Here is a 23,563-nt window from a genome sequence, read left to right as displayed (position 1 = left end):
ATAGAAATGATGGCAATGAAGTAGTGATTCAGAAGACAGACAGAGGAACCAGCCCCATTTCTTAAAACAGCTGTTGGGTGTCCCTAGTTTTTTAAAACAAGTATTGAGGATTGGAGTACTGATGTACATAGAGACATAACTTCTGGACATATATTCATGTGGAGATAATTTTATGTTTCTGGGTTATTTCAAAGCAGGGAAAGTTTATGTTGGTGAGTTAGATGTCCCTCTTCTTTGCTAGTGTGATACACTGTATACACTTTTTGCTACATTGTCTACATAGCTTTATAATTACCTGTCTAGGTGCTTGTCTCCTCCACTGGATTGTTATTTGTTGCTTACGTTCTAAATAGCTAATTTATCTTTGTATCACCAGCTTCTAATAGAGCAACCTCTCCATTGCTCTTCATTTCTTTTTGTAAATATGGGATTCCATTTCCATCCATTCTGCCTGAAAAGCTTCTTTTGGCACTTTTTGTAGAGGAGATCTGCTGCAGACAGATTCTTTAGCTTTTGTCTGTCTGGAAATGTCTTTCTTTTGCTTCTATTTATGAAAAGAATTTTTACTAAACATAGAATTCTAGGATAAGGGTATTTTTCTTTCAGTACCTCAAAGATGCCATTCCCTTGTCTTTTGCTGGCATTGTTTCTGGTGAGAAATTTTCATTTGTATCATTTTTGTTCTATGTATAATGTCTTCTTTTCTCTGGCTGTACTTTTGTGGTTTGCCATTTATTTTTAATTTTCAGCAGTTTGACTATGAGGCTCCTAGGTTTTTTTTTGTTTGTTTGTTTTTTGTTTGTTATTTTGGTATTCTTTCTAGGGTTTGCTGAGCTTCTTGGATCTGTGAATTCATATATGTATATGTCTATCTATCTATCCTCTCTCTTCTGCTTCTGGACCCCAGTTACCCTTGTGTTACATTTCATATTGTATCATGGATTGTGGTTACTCTATTCTTTTTTTTCCCTTTTCCCATTTTGTTTTTCCTTTTTGTTTCAGTTCAGATACTTTCTATTGATATGTGTTTAGGTTCACCATTTCTTTCCTCAGCAATGTTCAGGCTCTGTTAAGGCCATCTAATGAAGTCTTCATTTCTGATACATTTTTCATTCTAATAGATTAAAAAAAAATAGTATCCATGGTTTGCTGCTGAAATTCTCCATCCTTCATGCATGATGGCCACTCTTCATTATATCCTTTAGCATATTTTTATAAATCTTATTTTAAATAGTCTGTTTAGTAATTCTACCCTCTGGGCCATCTCTAGGTGATTTCTTTTGACTGTGGGCCACATTTCTTGCTCCTTTGTATGTCTAGCAATATTTGATTGTATGGTGGGCATTTTATTTAATTACAGTAGAAATTAAATAATGTTTGCTTCCAAGAAAGGGCATGCATGCCCTTCTTTCAGGCTGTTGGAATGGGGTCTGAGTCACTGTGATCTCTAGTTGAGCTGGATTTGGTTTCCTGCTGCTTCAGTTTTTTATTCAGCTCACCTGTGGCCTCAGATGTTTTGAGGGCTTAGGATCTGAGTGCTAATGAGATTCTGGCAATCTGCTTTTTGACATTACAACTGAACTTTAGCTTTGAAAACCGTCGAATATTTCTTTCTGCTTTAAAGTCCTGATGCCCATTTTTAGGGTTACTGTAGCATTCTCTTTTTTGTTTTCAGTTCCATTGCTGGCTCTCTGTTTCTTCAGAGAGACCTGTTATCCTACTCCCAGCCTTCGTGTGCTCTCTGTCAGCTGTGCTCAGCTGTTGTGTGCTCTCTGAAGGCCTGGATTTCTCCCAGGTCTTCTGTCTGGTCCAGAGCGTTCGGAGAGCAGCTGCTTTGCATTGGGAGAGACCTCTTATGCCTCAGGGAGCAAGCATCCCGCTCAGCTTTCCTGCTCTGCCCCCAGCCATTGGCCTCCTACCCCATGTAGCTGGTGAAGACTTGAGGGAAAGAGTTGGTAGGAGGGTGCAGACTTGCTCCATGGTTGGGGCTTCATGACCGAGGCCCTTGGAATTCTAATCTCTCATGCCAGTACCCATGCAGCTGTCAAAGTTCATAAAAAAAAACTTGGCTGGTTTTTCTTTTTATTGGATGGTTTTTATTTTATTTTTCTTCAGCTGTTTGTCAGGGATAAAAGCAGTTTGTTACGTCCCAGTATTTAGTTCTTACAGGTTTTCTTGTTTCCTCAGCTTCCTGATGGGTTGAAAACAGTAGCAAGTACAATTTTGTAGGGTATCTGGCTTCTTTTGTTGTTAGGATGAGGGCAGTGGTGTTTTGTGACTACTTTGTAATCCTGTCAGAAGCTGTCATATTGTTAGTACTTTAATGTTTAGTTCATGTTAGATGGAGCATGTGTGAGTGTATAGTAAATGGTGTTTTTCCTAGGGATTATCTCCAAAGTGAACTTAAAGACCTATTTTGAAAGATAAACATTATTAACTTTTCATATCATTATTTGAAAAAAGTCCTATTTCTTTAGTGAAGTGAATAATCAATACTGTGACTTACTGTCCTTTTAAACAGAGAATTTTAAGTGTTATATTTCTTTAATGGGCTCTAGTAGCCCTATTCAGTAGAACCTTCTGTCATGATAGAAATGTACTTTGTGTGCTTTGGCCAATATGGGAGCCACTAGTCTCTTGTGGTTCTTGAGCACTTGGTTTGTGACTAGGGCAACTAAGGAACTGAATTTAAAAATTTAGTTTACATTTAAATAACCACATGTAGCCAGTAGCTGCTACAATGAATAGTACAGGACCATGTACTACACATATATATGGTGAAAATAGTAGCTTAATGTGTGCACAGTTATGCTGAACAATTCCAGAATCATTGTGCTTTTTAAGTACACACTTCTTTACCTTTTTTGCTGGTTACCACTTGAAACACTGTATGTGTCTGGGTTCTCTATTAGGAATAGAACTTGTGAAATTCAAGCAATTTTCAATGAATGAACAATTAACTTTGTAAACTAATCTACGCATTTTCAAATATCCGTGGACTATTTGATGATATAATTGTAGAAGAAATCTCATTGCAGCCAAAATCCAGTTTTATTCCCTGAGGCTTTAGCTACTCTATAGTTGTTCATGAAGTTCAAATACAGACCAACCTGAATAAAGAGAAATGTGATGTCTATCAGGCCAACAAGTTATGGAGGTGTAAGTAAAAGTCAATTTTTAAAATGCCTAAATCATGCCCTGCTCCCCCACCTCCCCATCCCATAGTCTGTACTATGAAAAGGACACTGGATGAGGGGCTGGGGGGCAGGACACTGAGTATACTAGTTAGATTGCCAACCACTAAATTAGCTAAGTTACCTTTGTAAAAATGCTTAATTTGTTAATCTGTAAAGCAAACGTCACTTATTAGACTCTTAATTCTATAATCTTAAGATTAGAAGGAATCTTTTGAGGTTGTGTATCTCTTCTGCCTTTAGACAGGATGGTTATGAAGACGCTTATTATTATATTTATTATTTCTTTTAATTTTAAAGATTAAGTGCTGAATTAATTGAATGCCTCCTGATGAAATCACAGTGATAATGTAATTGACCCTGTTTGTTTTTTCATTTTGGGAATTAGGTAAATATTGTTGGAGAAGGGAATACTTATGTGTGTGCTATTTATTTTATCTTTCTTCATAGCTGGACAGATTTGCCAGCATAAGAATTCCAGGGAGCAAGAAAGAAAGGACTCCACTTTCCAACCTGAAGACTGCATTTTCAAGCAATGATTGCTCTTCAGAGATGAATGAAAACATTCCAAAGCCACTGTCCGAGAAGGAACTCTTAGAGCTTTTTGAAAAGATGATGGTAAGAATTTTGATTCCTTATAAAACGTTTGATGTAAAAAAAAGCCTTTGCTTTGGCTCATGTTAATGGAACCACACATGTCTGAAGCTCAGGTTCCATAGGTGATTTCTGATGTCATTAAGATAGTACTTAAGGCATAGAGTTTTAGGATTACAAAAATAAGAATCCGAAGAAAAATGTCATACCAGTTGTTTTACACAGAAATACATAAAAACATAAACCTCTAAAGTATCAAATGATATACTTTTGCCTTAAATAGATTATCTAAGTGGTCTGTCTGGGTTGGTTGCATTTGAGAATGACGGTCACAGCTCTCTGCTGTGTGCATTGTTAAGTGTGCTGATTTTTGGACCTTGTTTGAGTCCTTTCTCAGTTCTCATGATAACCAGGTTTGCATAGTCCTGCAACAGTTAAATCTGCACTTGAACTCACTGAATTTGTGGTGTGCCTTTGTAATTCTTTTATCATCACAAGTTGATATAATTTCAATCTAGAACAAAAGAACGTAACCATTTTTGCTAGCCTTTGCATCTGTCAATGAGACTTGTGTAAGGTAGATTTCTTCAAGACTACCTTTGAGGACTCAAGATAATAAAGTGCCCCCTCATTCATGTCTCATATGTGGAACCACTACCTAAATTATCCGTGAGATTCTGGAATGGTACTTTTTTGGTTCACTTGTGACTACCTTGTTACGAAAAATTTTTCTTCTGGCTCATAATTGCTGGTGTCATCTGAGTAAGTAAAGCAAGTAGGCCAGTGATGTTAGACATTTATGGAGGCTTACAGCAGCTAGTAGTTGTTAAAGTACAACTACCTAGGAAGTACAGAACATAGTTGATCGTATTCTGTTCTGAACATGATGACTTTAGAAGTATTTTTCTGTTAGTCTTTCTTACCCTTCTCCTAGCTAAGAGTATCAATTTTAATTGTATGAACAGGGCAGATGGATTTTGGCATTTTTGAAGTGTTTACACATTTAATAACTGGGCCAGATCACTTGTTAAATCTTTTTCTTTTAAATTTTAAATTAATTAATTAATTAATTATATTTATTTATTTTTGGCTGTGTTGGGTCTTCGTTGCTGCCTGCGGGCTTTCTCTAGTTGCGGCGAGCGGGGGCCACTCCTCGTTGCAGTGTGCGGGCTTCTCATTGCGGTGGCTTCTCTTGTTGTGGAGCACGGCCTATAGGCGCGCGGGCTTCAGTAGTTGTGGCTCGCGGGCTCTAGAGCGCAGGCTCAGTAGTTGTGGTGCACGGGCTTAGTTGCTCCGTGGCATGTGGGATCTTCCTGGACCAGGGCTTGAACCCGTGTGCCCTGCACTGACAGGAGGATTCCTAACCACTGTGCTACCAGGGAAGCCCCACTTGTTAAATTTTAAACAGGTCTCCTTGTTGGCAGAAGATCTTTTGCAGTCAAACTCACTTTACAGGGCTGCCCAATTTGCTAATGAGTGAGTTTGTCACAACTAAAGGCTTTAAAAAAAATAAAGAATAGTTTTTTTTTTTTTTCCTCCTTTTTTGATACCTTGACCATATCACAGTGGTCAATGCAGGGAAAACCTGCTGGAGATTGTAAAGCTGAGAAGGGTCTTTCTCCTTTAAATGTGGACTAGTGATATTTCTCAGGCTTGTCAGGTGGGATACCACATCTTTGACAAATTTAAAGCTGTTTTTATGTCTGGGGAGGATGCTAGATTAGGTTGGGTTTTATTTTTGGCTTGCACCTATCCATACCATTTTTATTAATAAAAATTCTTTTGAGGAAGCAACATTGAATAATCTGCCATATTCATTTTTTGGCATTTGCCAAAAAGAGGTTTCATTTAGAGGTTGTACCTAGATTCTTTGTTTTGGCATTGTACAGTTTAAAAAAGTCTTGTTTAACGTTATCAAAGGTACTTAGATGATTTTTTTCATGAAGTAAAATCTTTGTTTTGAAGAACACCTCTTTTCCCTCCTCAAGACGGTCCTTTGAAAGACAGTGTGTTGACTTGATTACTTAATGAATGCGAAGTACAGTGTAATCCTTCAACATTTGTACTCATTTCACTTTTATTTAGGAAATTAATTTAGTTGGTCGCTGGGTAAAATTTTCAGTGCACTTTTTAAAAGTAGTGATGAATTTTTAGTTATGCTACTTCTTAAGGGCTTTTTTTCCTGTTTGCCATCCAGTGAAAGCAGAATTTTTATCTGAAACCTCATCTTGGTTTCTCTTTAGATCTTAGATATGTGAAATAGTTGTGTGAGCATTGCTGTGTGTACAGCTTTGATTTATGGATGTCAAATTTCAGTGGTTGCTCTTGAACTCACAGTAGATCTGTGTAGCTGGCTTTTTGACCAAGGTGAACATGGTAGGTACAGATTGAAAGTGACTTGTTTGTTCCAGCCAGTGCCCCTTTAAACCAGCTCTTTCAGCTTATTCTTTCCTGCCCCTGGATAAAATTCACCGCAGGTCCCAGAGTTTTCTGTTTGATTTCAGATAATGAAAACCGTAGTTTAATTTAAATAAGTTAACTTTTATCCAGAGAAAGCCTCTCACTTTTCCTCTTTCAAGGCTGCTCCACTTAAAGCCTCCAGGGCAGGCTGTGGTCGTGGCTGTGGTTGTGGCTGTGATTGGGGCCGTGGTTGTGGCCGTGGTTGTGGCCATGCTTGGGACCATGGTCAGGCCCGTGCTTGGGGCTGTGCTTGGGGCCGTGCCATGCTTGGAGCCGTGGTCATGGCTGTGCTTGGGGCCGTGCTTGGGGCCATGCTTGGGGCTGTGCTTGGGGCTGTGGTCAGGGCTGTGCTTGGGGCCGTGGTTGTGGCTGTGGTTGGGGTCATGGTCATGGCTGTGCTTGTGGCTGTGCTTGGGGCCGTGCTTGGGGCCGTGCTTGGGGCCGTAGTCGGGGCCGTGCTTGGGGCCGTAGTCGGGGCCGTGCTTGGGGCCGTAGTCGGGGCCGTGCTTGGGGCCGTGGTCGTGGCTGTGCTTTGGGCTGTGGTCGTGGCTGTGCTTGGGGCTGTGGTCATGGCCGTGCTTGAGGCCATGCTTGGGGTCGTGGTCGTGGCCGTGCTTGGGGCTCTGGTGGGCTCTGCTCTGTTTCCCCACACTGCGTTTCCCTTCTTTCCTGCTCTCCAGACTGAACCTATCTCCTCCAGGATGACATTAGAGATGAGGGGAGGAGGAATAAAAATACTTTGCTGGCCGAGGGTATTTATAATCTGGCACTGGTGCCGTGGGGTGTTGTGTTAGTTTTATTGCTGACCATGACAAATTGCCACAGATTTGGTGGCTTAAAACCACACCACTGTATTGTCTCGTAGTTTTGTAGGCTGAAGTCCAGGTCGACTCAGCTGGTTTCTGTAGGCTGACAAGGCTGAAATCGGTGTCAGATGGCTGGGCTCTTATCAGAGGCTTTGGGGAGAATCCTCTTCCGATTTCATTTTGTTGGCAGAGTTCCCTGATGTTGTAGGACTGAGGTCCCAGTTTTCTCCCTGATTGTCCTCTGGGGGCTGCCTTAGCTTTGAGAGGCCTCTTTCCTATCCTTCACATGGGCCCTTACATCTCAGATACATCAAATCCATCTCACACTTAGAATTTCTCTGAATTCCCCTTCTGTGGCATCTCTTGCCTCCATCTGGAGAAAGTCCTCTGCTTTTTAGGGTTCATGTATTAGCTTGGGCTCACCCAGAAAATCCAAAATAATTTCCCTGTTTTAAAGTTTGTAACCTTAATTACATCTGCAGAGCCCCTTCTGCCATGTCATTTGACATATTTACAGAAGCCAGGGATTAGGGCATGGATATCTTTGGGGCACCATTTTGCCTGTCAGAGGTATAGGGGATTACAAATGTGGGTTCCTTTCTCCTGTGGTATTTTCATGACTCCCCTGCTCCCAGTCTCACCTATAATTCCCTTGTCACTGGTGACGTCTCCTTTGGCCTTCTGCCCAGGCTTCAATGAGAGCATTCCTCTGGTGGGGTCACCTTTGGGATGCAGTATCTCTTAGATGGCCTGGGCCTGCTTCTCCCTGGGATCCATATCCTGTCCATGGGAAGCTCATGTGTCCTTTGCCACATTTCCTGTCCTTTATCTTGTTCCATTCAGAGCCTGTCCTCCACAAAGAATAGTTTACTCTGGCTCTTTCTACCAATAGCTTTTCATTTTTGCTGTTGTTTTGCTGTAGATGTTTACCCCTCTAACTGTAAATGGCAATCATCAGATCCTGTTTGCAACATGTAACACAGCACAGCTGTCCTCTTGTTTGTGTTTCTCATTTTCCTTTGGGTACCGTGACACTTTTTTCCTTTTCCTGATTTTTCTCCTCTCTAGCCAATTCATACCAGTTTACTTTCCATGCCTCCTCTTCTTTTTATTTCCTCAGAGTGTTGCCTCTGTCCCTCTTGTCTTTTCTTTATCAATTGTTCCCTACACACTCCTTCTAGGGGATTGGAGCCCTTTCATACTGTAGAATATTCCCTATATTCTGACTCTTTGCTGTGTCTTCTACAAAGAGCAGCTGTAATCGAGCTCTCTAAGAGATGTTAAACCTAAACAAGCCAGAAACTGAATTTATTTTCTTATTTTTTTCCAGTTTTATTGAGATAAAATTGACATTTAACATTGTGTAAACTTAAAGTATACAATGTGATGATTTGATAGAGGTATATTTTTTAAAATGATTGCCACAATAAGGTCAGTTAACACATCCATCACCTCACATAATTATCATTTTTTTCCCTGTGGTGAGAACTTTAAGGTTTACTCTGAGCAACTTTCAACTATATAATATTTTTTTAGACTAGAGTCACCATTCTGTACATTACATCCTGAGAATTTATTCATTTTATAACTGTAAATTTGTATCCTTTGACTACCTTCACCCACTTTCCCCACCCCTCAGTCCCTGGCAACCACCAATGAACCCTGTTTCTATGAGTTTGGTATTTTTAGATTCCACATACAAGTGATAACACACAGCATTTTTCTTTCTCTGTCTGATTTATTTCACTTAGCATAGTGCCCTCAGGGCCTATCCATGTTGTCACAAATGACAGGACTTCCTTTTTTACAGCTGGATAGTATTCATATGTATATGTATATATAGGAATGCACACACACACACCACAGTTTCTTTATCCATTCATTTCTCAACAGACACTTAGGTTGTTTCTCTATCTTGGCTATTGTAAATAATACTGCAGTGGACATAGGCATGAAGGTATCTTTTCAAGTAAGTGTTTTTGCTTTCTTCGAATAAATACCCAGAAGTGGAATTGTTGAATCATATGATAGTTCTATTTTTAATTTTTTGAGGACCCTCCATACTATTTTCCATAGTGGTTATAACAATTTACACTCCACCAGCAATGCATAAGCGTTCTTTTCTTTCACATCCTCCCCAGCACTTGATATTTTTTTTTTTGAAAACAGCCATTCTGACTGTGTGAGGTGATATAATCATTGTGGTTCTGATTTGCATTTCCCTGAATGATTAATGATGTTGAGTCCCTTTTCATGTACCTGTTGGCCATGTGTTTAACCTTTTTGGAAAAATGTTTATTTAGTTCTTCCCATTTTTAATCAGATTTTGTTTCTTTGCTTTTTAGTTATATGTGTTCCTTATGTATTTTGGATATTAACTTCTTACCAGATATGTGGTTTGCAAATATTTTCTCCCATTTCATAAGTTGCCTTTTAATTTTGTTGATGGCTTTTTTTTTGCTGTGCAGAAGCTGTTTAATTTGATGAAACCCTTCACGTTTATTTTTGTTTTTGTTGCTTGTGCTTTTGGTGTCATGTTCAAAAAACTCATTGCCAAAACCAACATGAAGAAGCTTTTCCTCTATGTTTTCTTCTAGGAGTTTTAGAGCTTCAGGTCTTAAATTTAAGTCTTTAATCCATTTTGAGTTAATTTTTGTGAGTGGTATAAGGTGGAGTCCAGTTTCTTTCTTTCTTTTTTTTTTTGCATGTGATTATCCAGTTTTTCCTCCTTTATTGAGGAGACTCTCTCTCCCCATTGAGTATTGTTGGCTCCCATTTCAAATATTAGTTGACCATATATGCATGGGTTTATTTCTGGACTCTTGATTCTGTTCTGTTGTTCTTTATGTTTGTTTTCATACCAGTACCATAATGTTTTGATTACTATAGCTTTGTAATATAGCTTGAAATTGAGAAGTGTGATGTCTCCAGCTTTGTTCTTTTTCAAGATTGCTTTGGTTATTCATGGTTTTTGGTGGTTCCATACAAATTGTAGGACTGTTTCTATAAAAATGCCATTGGAATCGTGATAGGGATTGCATTGAATATATAGATGGCTTTGAGTAGGATGAACATTTAACAATACTAATTCTTCCAACCCAAGAACACAAAACATTTTTCCATTTATTTGTGTCTTTTTCAGCTTTTCTCATCAGTGACTTACAGTGTTCAGTGTACAGACATTTCACCCCTCAGAGCTGCTTGTGTATAAGTCCCTTGTGTAATTTATCCTTTATTTATTATTATTATTATTATTATTTTAATCAGTCATCAATTTTATACACATCAGTGTATACATGTCAATCCCCATCGCCCAATTCAGCACACCACCATCCCCACCCCACCGCGGTTTCCCCCCCTTGGTGTCCATACGTTTGTTCTCTACATCTGTGTCTCAACTTCTGCCCTGCAAACTGTTTCATCTGTACCATTTTTTAAGTTCCACATACATGCGTTAATATACAATATTTGTTTTTCTCTTTCTGACTTACTTCACTTTGTATGACAGTCTCTAGATCCATCCACGTCTCAAAAAATGACTCAATTTTGTTCCTTTTTATGGCTGAGTAACATTCCATTGTATATATGTACCACATCTTCTTTATCCATTCGTCTGTCGACGGGCATTTAGGTTGCTTCCATGACCTGGCTATTGTAAGTAGTGCTGCAATGATCATTGGGGTGCATGTGTCTTTTTGAATTATGGTTTTCTCTGGGTATATGCCCAGTAGTGGGATTGCTGGATCATATGGTAATTCTATTTTTAGTTTTTTAAGGAACCTCCATATTGTTCTCCATAGTGGCTGTATCAATTTACATTCCCACCAACACTGCAAGAGGGTTCCCTTTTCTCCACACCCTCTCCAGCATTTGTTGTTTGTAGATTTTCTGATGATGCCCATTCTAACTGGTGTGAGGTGATGCCTCATTGTAGTTTTGATTTGCATTTCTCTAATAATTAGTGATGTTGAGCATCTTTTCATGTGCTTCTTGGCCATCTGTATGTCTTCTTTGAAGAAATGTCTGTTTAGGTCTTCTGCCCATTTTTGGATTGGGTTGTTTGATTCTTTAATATTGAGCTGCATGAGCTGTTTATATATTTTGGAGATTAATCCTTTGTCCGTTGATTCATTTGCAAATATTCTCTCCCATTCTGAGGGTTGTCTTTTCGTCTTGTTTATGGTTTCCTCTGCTGTGCAAAAGCTTTGAAGTTTCATTAGGTCCCATTTGTTTATTTTTGTTTTTATTTCCATTACTCTAGGAGGTGGATAAAAAAAGATCTTGCTGTGATTTATGTCAAAGAGTGTTCTTCCAATGTTTTTCTCTAAGAGTTTTATAGTGTCCAGTCTTACATTTAAGTCTCAAATCCGTTTTGAGTTTATTTTTGTGTATGGCGTTAGGGAGTATTCTAATTTCATTCTTTTACATGTAGCTGTCCAGTTTTCCCAGCACCACTTATTGAAGAGACGGTCTTTTCTCCATTGTATATCTTTGCCTCCTTTGTCATAGATTAGTTGACCGTAGATGCGTGGGTTTATCTCTGGGCTTTCTATCTTGTTCCATTGATCTATGTTTCTGTTTTTGTGCCAGTACCATATTGTCTTGATTACTGTAGCTTTGTAGTATAGTCTGAAGTCAGGGAGTCTGATTCCTCCAGCTCCGTTTTTTTCCCTCAAGACTGCTTTGGCTATTCGGGATCTTTTGTGTCTCCATACAAATTTTAAGATGATTTGTTCTAGCTCCGTAAAAAATGCCATTGGTAATTTGATAGGGATTGCATTGAATCTGTAGATTGCTTTGGGTAGTATAGTCATTTTCTCAGTATTGATTCTTCCAATCCAAGAACATGGTATATCTCTCCATCTGTTGGTATCATCTTTAAATTCTTTCATCAGTGTCTTATAGTTTTCTGCATACAGGTCTTTTGTCTCCCTAGGTAAGTTTATCCCTAGGTATTTTATTCTTTTTGTTGCAATGGTAAATGGTAGTGTTTCCATAATTTCTCTTTCAGATTTTTCATCATTAGTGTATAGGAATGAAAGAGATTTCTGTGCATTAATTTTGTATCTTGCAACTTTACCAAATTCATTGGTAAACTCTAGTAGTTTTCTGGTGGCATTTTTAGGATTCTCAGTTTTACTTCTTCTTTTCCAGTTTGTATTCCTTTTATTTCTTTTTCTTCTCTGATTGCCTTGGCTAGGACTTCCAAAACTATGTTGAATAATAGTGGTGAGAGGGGACATCCTTGTCTCGTTCCTGATCTTAGAGGAAATGCTTTCAGTTTTTCACCGTTGAGAATGATGTTTGCTGTGGGTTTGTCATATATGGCCTTTATTATGTTGAAGTATGTTCCCTCTATGCCCACTTTCTGTAGAGTTTTTATCAGAAATGGGTGTTGAATTTTGTCAAAAGCTTTTTCTGCATCTATTGAGATGATCATATGGTTTTTATTCTTCAGTTTGTTAATATGGTGTATCACATTGATTGATTTGCGTATATTGAAGAATCCTTGCATCCCTGGGATAAATCCCACTTGATCGTGGTGTATGATCCTTTTAATGTGTTGTTGGATTCTGTTTGCTAGTATTTTTTTGAGGATTTTTGCATCTATATTCATCAGTGATATTGGTCTGTAATTTTTTTTTTTTAGTATCTTTGTCTGGTTTTGGTATAAGGGTGATGGTGGCCTCATAGAATGAGTTTGAGAGTGTTCCTTCCTCTGCAATTTTTTGGAAGAGTTTGAGAAGGATGGGTGTTAGCTCTTCTCTAAATGTTTGATAGAATTCACCTGTGAAGCCATCTGGTCCTGGACTTTTGTTTATTGGAAGATTTTTAATCACAGTTTCAATTTCATTACTTGTGATTGGTCTGTTCATATTTTCTGTTTCTTACTGGTTCAGTCTTGGAAGGTTATACCTTTCTAAGAATTTGTCCATTTCTTCCAGTTTGTCCATTTTATTGGCATAGAGTTGCTTGTAGTAGTCTCTTAGGATGTTTTGTATTTCTGCGGTGTCTGTTGTAACTTCTCCTTTTTCATTTCTGATTTTGTTGATTTGAGTCCTCTCCCTCTTTTTCTTGATGAGTCTGGCTAATGGCTTATCAATTTTGTTTATCTTCTCAAAGAACCAACTTTTAGTTTTATTGATCTTTGCTATTGTTTTCTTTGTTTCTATTTCATTTATTTCTGCTCTGATCTTTATGATTTCTTTCCTTCTGCTAACTTTGGGTTTTGCTTCTTCTTCTTTCTGTAGTTCCTTTAGGTGTAAGTTTAGATTGTTTATTTGAGATTTTTCTTGTTTCTTTAGGTTGGCTTGTATAACTATAAACTTCCCTCTTAGAACTGCTTGTGCTGCATCCCATAGGTTTTGGATCGTCGTGTTTTCATTGTTATTTGTCTCTAGGTGTTTTTTGATTTCCTCTTTGATTTCTTCAGTGATCTCTTGGTTATTTAGTAACGTATTGTTTAGCCTCAATGTGTTTGTACTTTTCACGTTTTTTTCCCTGTAATTCATTTCTAATCTCATAGCGTTGTGGTCAGAAAAGATGCTTGATATGATTTCAATTTTCTTAAATTTACTGAGGCATGATTTGTGACCCAAGATGTGATCTATCCTGGAGAATGTTCCGTGCGCACTTGAGAAGAAAGTGTAATCTGTTTGTGGATGGAATGTCCTATAAATATCAATTAAATCTATCTGGTCTATTGTGTCATTTAAAGCTTCTGTTTCCTTATTTATTTTCATTTTGGATGATCTGTCCATTGGTGTAAGTGAGGTGTTAAAGTCCCCCACTATTATTGTGTTACTGTCGATTTCCTCTTTTATAGCTGTTAGCAGTTGCCTTATGTATTGAGGTGCTCCTATGTTGGGTGCATATATATTTATAATTGTTATATCTTCTTCTTGGATTGATCCCTTGATCATTATGTAGTGTCCTTCCTTGTCTCTTGTAACATTCTTTATTTTAAAGTCTATTTTATCGGATATGAGTATAGCTACTCCAGCTTTCTTTTGATTTCCATTTGCATGGAATATCTTTTTCCATCCCCTCACTTTCAGTCTGTATGTGTCCCTAGGTCTGAAGTGGGTCTCTTGTAGGCAGCATATATATGGGTCTTGTTTTTGTATCCATTCAGCAAGCCTGTGTCTTTTGGTTGGAGCATTTAATCCATTCACGTTTAAGGTAATTATCGATATGTATATTCCTATGACCATTTTCTTAATTGTTTTGGGTTTGTTTTTGTAGGTCCTTTTCTTCTCTTGTGTTTCCCACTTAGAGAAGTTCCTTTAGCATTTGTTGTAGAGCTGGTTTGATGGTGCTGAATTCTCTTAGCTTTTGCTTGTCTGTAAAGCTTTTGATTTCTCTATCAAACCTGAATGAGATACTTGCTGGGTAGAGTAATCTTGGTTGTAGGTTCTTCCCTTTCATCACTTTAAGTATATCATGCCACTCCCTTCTGGCTTGTAGAGTTTCTGCTGAGAAATCAGCTGTTAACCTTATGGGAGTTCCCTTGTATGTTATTTGTCATTTTTCCCTTGCTGCTTTCCATAATTTTTCTTTGTCTTTAATTTTTGCCAATTTGATTACTATGTGTCTCGGCGTGTTTCTCCTTGGGTTTATCCTGTATGGGACTCTCTGCGCTTCCTGGACTTGGGTGGCTATTTCCATTCCCATGTTAGGGAAGTTTTTGACTATAATCTCTTCAAATATTTTCTCTGGTCCTTTCTCTCTCCTCCTTCTGGGACCCCTATAATACGAATGTTGTTGCATTTAATGTTGTCCCAGAGGTTTCTTAGGCTGTCTTCATTTCTTTTCATTCTTTTTTCTTTATTCTGTTCTACAACAGTGAACTCCACCATTCTGTCTTTCAGGTTAGTTATCCGTTCTTCTGCCTCAGTTATTCTGCTATTGGTTCCTTCTAGTGTAGTTTTCATCTCAGTTATTGTATTGTTCATCTCTGTTTGTTTGTTCTTTAATTCTTCTAGGTCTTTGTTAAATATTTCTTGCATCTTCTTGATCTTTGCCTCCATTCTTTTTCCGAGGTCCTGGATCATCTTCACTATCATTATTCTGAATTCTTTTTCTGGAAGGTTGCCTATCTCCACTTCATTTAGTTGTTTTTCTGGGGTTTTATCTTGTTCCTTCATCTGGTATATAGCCCTCTGCCTTTTCATCTTGCCTATCTTTCTGTGAATGTGGTTTTTGTTCCATAGGCTGCAGGATTGTAGTTGTTCTTGCCTCTGCTGTCTGCCCTCTGGTGCTTGAGGGTATCTAAGAGGCTTGATGGGAGCCTTTATGTATTATTTTGATATGTGTCTCTGCTAGATTAAATCCATGCAGCATCATCCAACTGGTTTATCATCCCAAATAACTGCCTGTTGAATTAGGTGCATCTTTCTAACTTTTAAGATTTCTAAGACTTTACATTTTTTTTCACCTTCAGTACTGTGTTTAGGTGGAAATTAGCTTTAATTTCCAGTTTGCTAAATAATACAAAAATGTTAAAATAATGAATAGGAAGAGAGATTTCACACATTAATATCTTTTTTTTTGTTTTCTCACTTTCATTATCTGTTGAGAGAACGAAAGCTGCAAGAAAGATCATCTATCAAGATGTGATCATCAACAGGCATTAAATGAATGCCAATGATGACAGAATTACTCTGACAAAAATTATTTAATTTCTGGACTTCCTGTCATCATTTGTAAGCATGGAAGAAGTGGTCTAATAAAGTTGCATGAAGTACTTAAGTATGAATAGTAATGCTCTAATCTTTTCTTGGGAAGATGTTTACTAGGCTGTATTGTAATGTAGGAGGGAGCACATTTATAAAATGCCATCAGCATTATCTCTTAAGCATGCCTTTGAAGTGTTTATTGGCATTAAGATCTTAGATGACCTACTATTTAATACATATTTTAGCTTTTAGTGTGGGGAAACATAGTATAGATAATACAAAAGGCATTCAGAAGTTAATTTTGAAACAATTTTCAGGATGTACTATCAAGTTGAATCTATTTTTGTTCAGTGGTGTTTTTAAATAGGGTATGTGAGGTATACAAAAAAGGATAGAACACAGATAATTAATTGAAATACTTTGTGTACTCCTTTCAATCACATTCTTCTTTAATTCCCAAAGGTGAACAATACCCTGAATCTGTTGGTTTTATTCCTATATGTTAAAAAAAAAGTTTTCTGTGTCTTTAATGATAAATGTACAGGAAAAAAACTTTTTTTCTGAACTACTTGCTGGTAAGTTGCTGACTCAATGCCTCATAATACCTTAATATTTTAGTATTAGTCTACAAAAAAGGACATCCTCCTACTCAACCACAATATAACCACCACCATCAGGAGGCTAACACTGATCAATTTCTGTCAACTAATCCTCACAGTCTTAAGTTTTACCAGTAGTACCAGCAGTGCTCTTTATAGCAAAAGAATCCTGTTGAGAACTGTGTGTTGTATTCAGTTGTCATGTTTTAAAATCTCCTCAGTCTAGAAGAGGTCCTTAATCTTGTATCTTATGAATTTGACACTTGAAGATTCCACCTGATTAATTTGTAGAATGTCACTGAGTTTGCATTGGTATAATAAGGCTTTTTAAGTTTTGAAAGTCTGTTGGATATAAACAGGTTACCTATTACTTTAAACAATTTTTTTTTCTTTGATCATAAGTGAGGTTGAACATTTCTTCACACAGTTATTGGCCCTTTGGTTTACTCTTCTGTGAATTTCTTGTTCATATCTTTTGCCAGTTTTTTCCATTGAGGTTTTTTTCTTTTTCCTATTGATTTGTAGAATTCATCACATATCCTTAATGCTCGTGTCAGTTTATATGAGTTGTAAGTATCTTGTCCCAGTCTGAGTCTTGTCTTTTTACTTCCTTTTGGGGGTGGTAGGATGGATGAAAGTACAGAAATGTAAAAATCAATGTGGCCAGATTTGTAAATCTTTTTATGGTTTCTGCTTTTTGTATTGTTAATCAAAATTTCAGAAACAGAGACCTGATTGAATTAACAGGTGTTTATTTAGGGTTTGTTAGGATTGCGGCCCAGGAGATAAAGATTCAAGGACCATTTGAATTGTGTTCCTTTGGGCTACAAAATGGGGGAGGGTTATAAAGGCAAAAAACTGCAAGGTTATTTCCATAAGTTGTTTGTCAAGAATTAGGACTGGAGTTGGAAAGAAGTAAGGGTGCTTGTTAATCAGGGATTGGCTGGGGTCTGAACTGATTACATAGCTGTGAAGGGGGATGGACTTTGAAACTGCTACGGAGTCCAAGCTGCTAACTTGCTCCTTGCATGACAGGCCAATAAATGGAGAGACTGAGACGTTGGGGCAAAGAATAGTGACTTTATTCGGAAAGCCAGCAGACCTAGAAGATGGTGGACTAGGGTCCCAAAGAACCATCTTACCCGAGTTAGAATTCAGGCTTTTATACTAAAAGAGGTGGAGGTGTGGCTTGTTGTTGCAGACTTCTTGGTGCAGGAATCCCTTGTTCTTGCAGCTGTCCACTTAGGTCTGATCACAATGTTCCTGTAAATCTTCAACAACACAAATGTTATTTCTGTTCTGGAACTTTTTATCTCTATAGGAATGAAAATTTTATACCTTAGAGGTCAAGCCTGGGAGGCAGACCCTTAAGAATGGGCTATCATGTATATTTTAGGCTATAGGCAACTTCTTTTACAAAGGTGCAGAGTCAGCATGACTAAGCAAGGCAACAGAGCACAAAGGTTAGAGCTAAAGGAATAGATACAATATGGAGTCAGGTTTGTTCTTCTCTGTTAGAAAACTACAAGGGTGCAGCTAGCAGATACTAGGAGATACTGTTTTGAAATGGCTGGTCCTGTTCTTGAGTTTGATACAGTTCAGAGAAAATTCAAGTTCTTAGAGATGCAGGAATGTATCTGAAACCACATCAACAATGGTCTGGCTCCATTTTGGATGCCTGAGCCATAGTTGCTCCATTTTGATTTTTAAACGGTCTTAAATATGTCATAAGTGTATTATTTAAGAAATCCTTCTCTATCCTGACATCATAGATCTGTTCTTCTATATTCCTAAAATTGTTAGAATTATGATATCTTTATGTCTGATGTGAGAGATTGGATCCAATACTTTTCCTACATGGATAACTAGTTTTTCTAGCAGCATTTATTGAATAGCCATTCTTGTCCATCATTTGTAATATCTCCACTGTTATACATCAAGGTATTGCTCATATGTGGGTTTGTTTCTGAGATTTGATTTTGTCCATTGGTCTGTTTGTCTAGCTCTGCATTTATATCCATTGTCTTAATTAATATAACTGTATAATAAGCCTTCATATCTAGGACCCCCTTCCCTACTTCAAAATTGTCCTGGCTCTTCTTGGCCCCTTTGTGATTTTATATTAATTTTACAATCAATTAGTTAAGTTTTATTATAAACCCTGTTGGGATCTTGATTGGAATTGCAATAAATTTATTGATTTAGACAGGATAAATGCCTTTGTAATATTAAATTTTTCTGTGAACATTGGATATCTTATATCTATCTGTTTATTTATTTCGATTTTCTCTGTTCCTGAACTGTACAAGTTTATAATTTTCTCCCTAGAGGTCGTGTACATCTTTTATGAGCTTTAATCCTTGGTTTATTTCTAAAATGTAACTAGTATTTTTAAAAAATTAACATTTTTACGAAGATTATTAATTTGTGTGTTGCTTTTGGTATTCAGTAATCTTATTGAACTCTCAGTTTTTATTATTTGTAGAGTTCCTCATATTTTTCTATGTATGTAATCAGAATATCTGTGACTAACTTTTGTATCTTTTCCTGTTCTTATTCCTTTCTTTTTCCTTTCATTGCACGGAGTAGAAAGCCCCAGAAAAGAGTTAATTTTTTTTTTCTTTCCTGTTCCTAAAGTATTTAGTAAAGGCCTTTTTTTCATTTTACATTTCAGTTATTTGAATTAAGTTGGCTAGCCCTTCACTACACTCGCCTTCCAATGAGGTAGACGTGTAGTTCTGCTAATTTTTATCCTTTAAACTGAGTATATCCTCCATTACTGATTAAATGAGTGGCTATGTATGATACATTTCTGTTTTCTTTTATTTATTATGTCATTAGATCAGTTTTCTAATCTTTTCATAAGAACTCTATTTTATTGGACTATGAACATTTAACTTTATTCATCTTTGTTCCCTTCGTGTCTTCACAGTGCATACTTCATGTATTGTTGAATGGGTTAGTCTGTTTCTTCTGCTTTGGTGAATACCATGTCTAAGCAAGAAAGGTATAAATTAGTACACATAGAGTTAAATACTGAGATGTCTTTGTGTTCTTAGCTTTGTAGTCAACTCAGATATCTTTGAAACTAAGGTCCAGAGGAAGAAAGAAGAGCTCAAGTGAACTGATAAAATTGAATTTGATACTTTTTGGTACAGTTGGTGGGAGGAGGGTTCTTATTGCTATCTTTATTCCACGTTGCCACTCTCTGGGTACACGCTAAAGATAATTTTTCTTTTTTCATTTTTAATCTTTTTTTCTGCTTTCATTGTTGGTGTTAAAGATTTATGCATAGCTATTTCTTCAGTCAGACAAATGAACACCTATTGTGTTGGATGTGTAAGTGATGTCTTAAGGGTCACCAGGAGTCTGAATGAAACACCAAGGAAAACTCGTTTGTGTTAGTTCTTTAAGTGCTAATTGACTGCTATAGATTCCTACTAGCAGTTTACTTATTTCAAGTATTAGCGTTTTTTACAAATTTACTTTTCTGTATCATGGGTGTTACTAGCAGTTCATTTATTTCAAGTATTAGCATTTTTTACAAATCTACTTTTCCGTATCATGGGTGTTTTTTATTTCTTATAAACTATAAAAGTATATTTTGGGTTGACCAGATAAAACGAGAGAGGTTCTATGGTAATGCTTTGTTCTGATCTATTAGTTGTCACCCATCTCCCTCTCCTTCAGGTAGAAATTGAAAAATTCAGGGAGAGGTTGTTTAAAAGCAATCCAAATAATAATCCAAATGGGAGGAGGAGGAAGAGAGGGTAGAAGTGTAAGGCTATTGTCAACTTGATTCATGGGTTGTGTTTGTCAGGGGGATAATGTCAGTGCCTCGTTGTTTCTTCTAGATCCAGATAAATGAGAAAATAAATGATTTAGGAGCCTTAGATTTTGCCTGGTGTGAGTTCGTGGAACCAGTCAAATGGTTAGAAAGGAGAGTTTTAAAAGGATAAAGGTTATGTTAATGTTTAAGCTTGCTCTTTCACTAATTAGGAAGTGTGCAGGTACAGCCTTTCCAAACGATGAAGGCTTTTTTTTAGTCTTATTTTCTTCTCTAGAAACGTCAGCCTTTGTGCTTTGTGAAATAACCATTTTATCCTTTATGTAATTTACGAAGAAATGGCCATTTGTTTAGAAAAGTTGAAAAGCAAATAAGTGAATGAAACCCTTTTTATAAGTAGCAGTGTTCTTTTCTGCTGGATTACATAACAGTTGCCTGTGATTGTAGGTGCTTATGCATAAGCTTGAACAGTTTCAGCCAGATTATATTCCAAAGTAGAGTTGTGCAGCATGCTGCATATTCATCTCATTTCTTGTCTATTCTGCTAAAATTTATAGCATGTGAGAAAAAAGGTGATATTTAAGTTTCTTCTATGTTTGTTTATTCCCTGATACTGGCATTAGGTTAAATTGTAATTTGGTTTCAAATTGAAATAGTTTGCCCTCTTTCTATAAACTCCAGTTAGAATATTTGGTTGAATAACAACGTTTATGAGTTTGTTGTCAATCTCTGGGTAAATGCTATTTTCTGGCTGCTGTCCTGTTAATGAGCTAGCTGTCTGATTTCCTTTTAATTTTAATTGGGATTAAGTAAGGACATTGTGGATAGAAGAGTGAATCCAACCCCACTATTGGTGAAACCAAAAAATCTGACCTCTTTATAATCACAGTTATGTAAAAAAATGAAAGGATTATATAAAGGTTATAAAACCTTATATAAAGGTTTATATAAGAACGTAGTAAAAATGATGGACAAAGAAAGATAAGCTGTTTTATAGCTTTAGCATATTTATGGGCCTCTTCAATATAAAGTAGTAATAAAGTTAATTCCAAGTTTCAGGGTTTTGGTTGTATTTATCTTTTACAGGTTTTCTAATTTTACTTAAGCCTAATCTAAGAATATAATATATTAAATTGCAGAACTACATGAGATTCAGTTAATGTGCACTATTTGGGAGTATATAATTACCTGGAATGAGATCATGAAATCTTTGATGTTTTTATTTGGCACTAAACCACTCATGGTAGTAAGAACATTCCTCAGTAGGGATAAACATCAGCAAGACCTTTTGACATTGTGTGATATGGAAGATGAATTCCAATGTGGTGAAGAACAGAATTATACTTTTAGAAGAAGTATGGGTAAAATTGCTCTTGTAGGATGTTGAGCTCTGAGGTCTCAGGAGAAGTAATTAGGGGATCACTGTGGACCTCTTAAAACGTAGAACCAATTTGTGGCTGTCGTGAAAAAAAATATTAGCAAAACTGCTACCAAGAACAATTATTTTGACTTTAACCCATGAAACAAAGCATTGAACACTACTGAAATGAGATGATAGCTGTTGACTTAATGAGAATGTTTGGTTTTGATATTGCTGTGCTTCCAATTTTTACCTTTTAATATTATGCTTATTGATCCTTATGAATGTTTTGATCCGTTATTGTACTGTTTTTCCAGGATCGATTTTATAACTCTAGTCATGCTTCTGCCTGTCTGTAGTGTTTTTCCTCTCTGGGTAAATTTCCTCACACCTGACCATCTTCAATTTGCTGCTTGTATATTCACTTAATTCTCCAAGTAAGTCAATCATTTTAAATTTAGTCTGACTCTCCATGGCGTTAACTATCCCACTCAACTTGATGTATGTAAATTTAATGAACATGCTGTCTTGTAAAATCCACATCCATGAATGAAAATAGTGAGTCTAATGTTTGTAATTCAGTTGAAAAAATGTCCACTCTCTGTTTGCCATTCTCTGCTTGATTACTCCTTGGTGCTCACTAATTGCATGTATGTGCAGGAGTATTAAGATTACATCTTTTTTTTCTCTCTCAGTTTTGCCAGAGAAGACGTAGAAGGTATTTCTTTTGTGTTGGTGTTTTATCAGCCTAGGATGGAGTCAAGGTGTCTAAAGATAGTAGCAAACGTGGATTTTCCTGGTTTGTGGGAACTTCTGGCCCCATCTGACACATAGGAAAAATCCTTTGGAGCATCTTAAAAGCTGCTGGCTTGGGCTTCCCTGGTGGCGCAGTGGTTGAGAGTCTGCCTGCCAATGCAGGGGACACGGGTTCGAGCCCTGGTCTGGGAAGATCCCACATGCCGCGGAGCAACTGGGCCCGTGAGCCACAATTGCTGAGCCTGGGTGTCTGGAGCCTGTGCTCCGCAACAAGAGAGGCCGCGATACTGAGAGGCCCGCGCACCGCGATGAAGAGTGGCCCCCGCTTGCCACAACTAGAGGAAGCCCTCGTACAGAAACGAAGACCCAATACAGCCATACATACATACATACATACATACATACATACATAAAATAAATACAGTATAAAGTGTTAAAAATAAATAAATAAATAAATTAAAAAAAAAAAAAAAGCTGCTGGCTTGACTACATGTCATTGACCTGGTTTCCAGGTCAGGGCCACAAATACCCATTTGGTGTCCTTGTGCAAGTTAGAAAAATGTGTACACCTTCTTTCCTCTGAGAGGACACAGCACCTCACGAAGTCACACAGCCTGGTGAGTGAAGTCTTGGTAGGATCTCAGCGCTATTCACCTCTCAAGCAGGTGCTACTTTGTACAGCTCAACCACACATTGACGGTTCCAGGTCACAGAGGTTGTGTGTGGTTCTGCTAGTGCTCCCTGAAGACATGATGGATTTTAGCTTGGCCAGTTTTACCTGTGCCAGTACCACTGCCTGGAGACCCTGCCTCTGGAGCTGGACTTTGTTTCTATTACTGTTCAAGGCTGGGGCTGTGAGTATTATCTCTGGCTCCAGCTCCATTTCCGAGAAAATTACCCGCATTTCATGGTTGTCCCAAAATAGGATTAGCAAATTCTATTTGGGAAGTTTTATTATATCTCATTTGACAAATATCTAAAAAGTATATGCAATATAAAAGAGACAGCAAGTGTAGAAAAAAGTTCTTTTAAAAATTATCTGTAGGGGCTTCCCTGGTGGCGCAGTGGTTGAGAATCTGCCTGCCAATGCAGGGGACACGGGTTCGAGCCCTGGTCTGGGAAGATCCCACATGCCGCGGAGCAACTGGGCCTGTGAGCCACAACTACTGAGCCTGCGCGTCTGGAGCCTGTGCTCCGCAACAAGAGAGGCCGCGATAGTGACAGGCCCGCGCACCGCGATGAAGAGTGGCCCCTGCTCGCTGCAACTAAAGAAAGCCCTCGCACAGAAACGAAGACCCAACACAGCCAGAAATAAATAAATAAATTAAA

General features: G+C 37.6%; 1 protein-coding gene across 1 annotated transcript in view; it reads left to right on the top strand.

Moving 5' to 3' along the window:
* The window catches only part of DIAPH3 (diaphanous related formin 3), a 569,503-nt gene that overhangs the window by 50,905 nt on the left and 495,035 nt on the right, over positions 1-23,563 (top strand). The window contains exon 3 of the mRNA XM_059903469.1: positions 3,645-3,812. Coding sequence (XP_059759452.1) covers positions 3,645-3,812 — 168 coding nt within the window. The remainder of the gene's footprint in view (positions 1-3,644; positions 3,813-23,563) is intronic.

This window comes from Balaenoptera ricei, chromosome 18 (genome assembly GCF_028023285.1).
Source record: "Balaenoptera ricei isolate mBalRic1 chromosome 18, mBalRic1.hap2, whole genome shotgun sequence".
NCBI lineage: Eukaryota > Metazoa > Chordata > Mammalia > Artiodactyla > Balaenopteridae > Balaenoptera > Balaenoptera ricei.
Note: the sequence above shows the minus strand (reverse complement) of the source record. Positions and strands in the feature narration are given on the sequence as shown.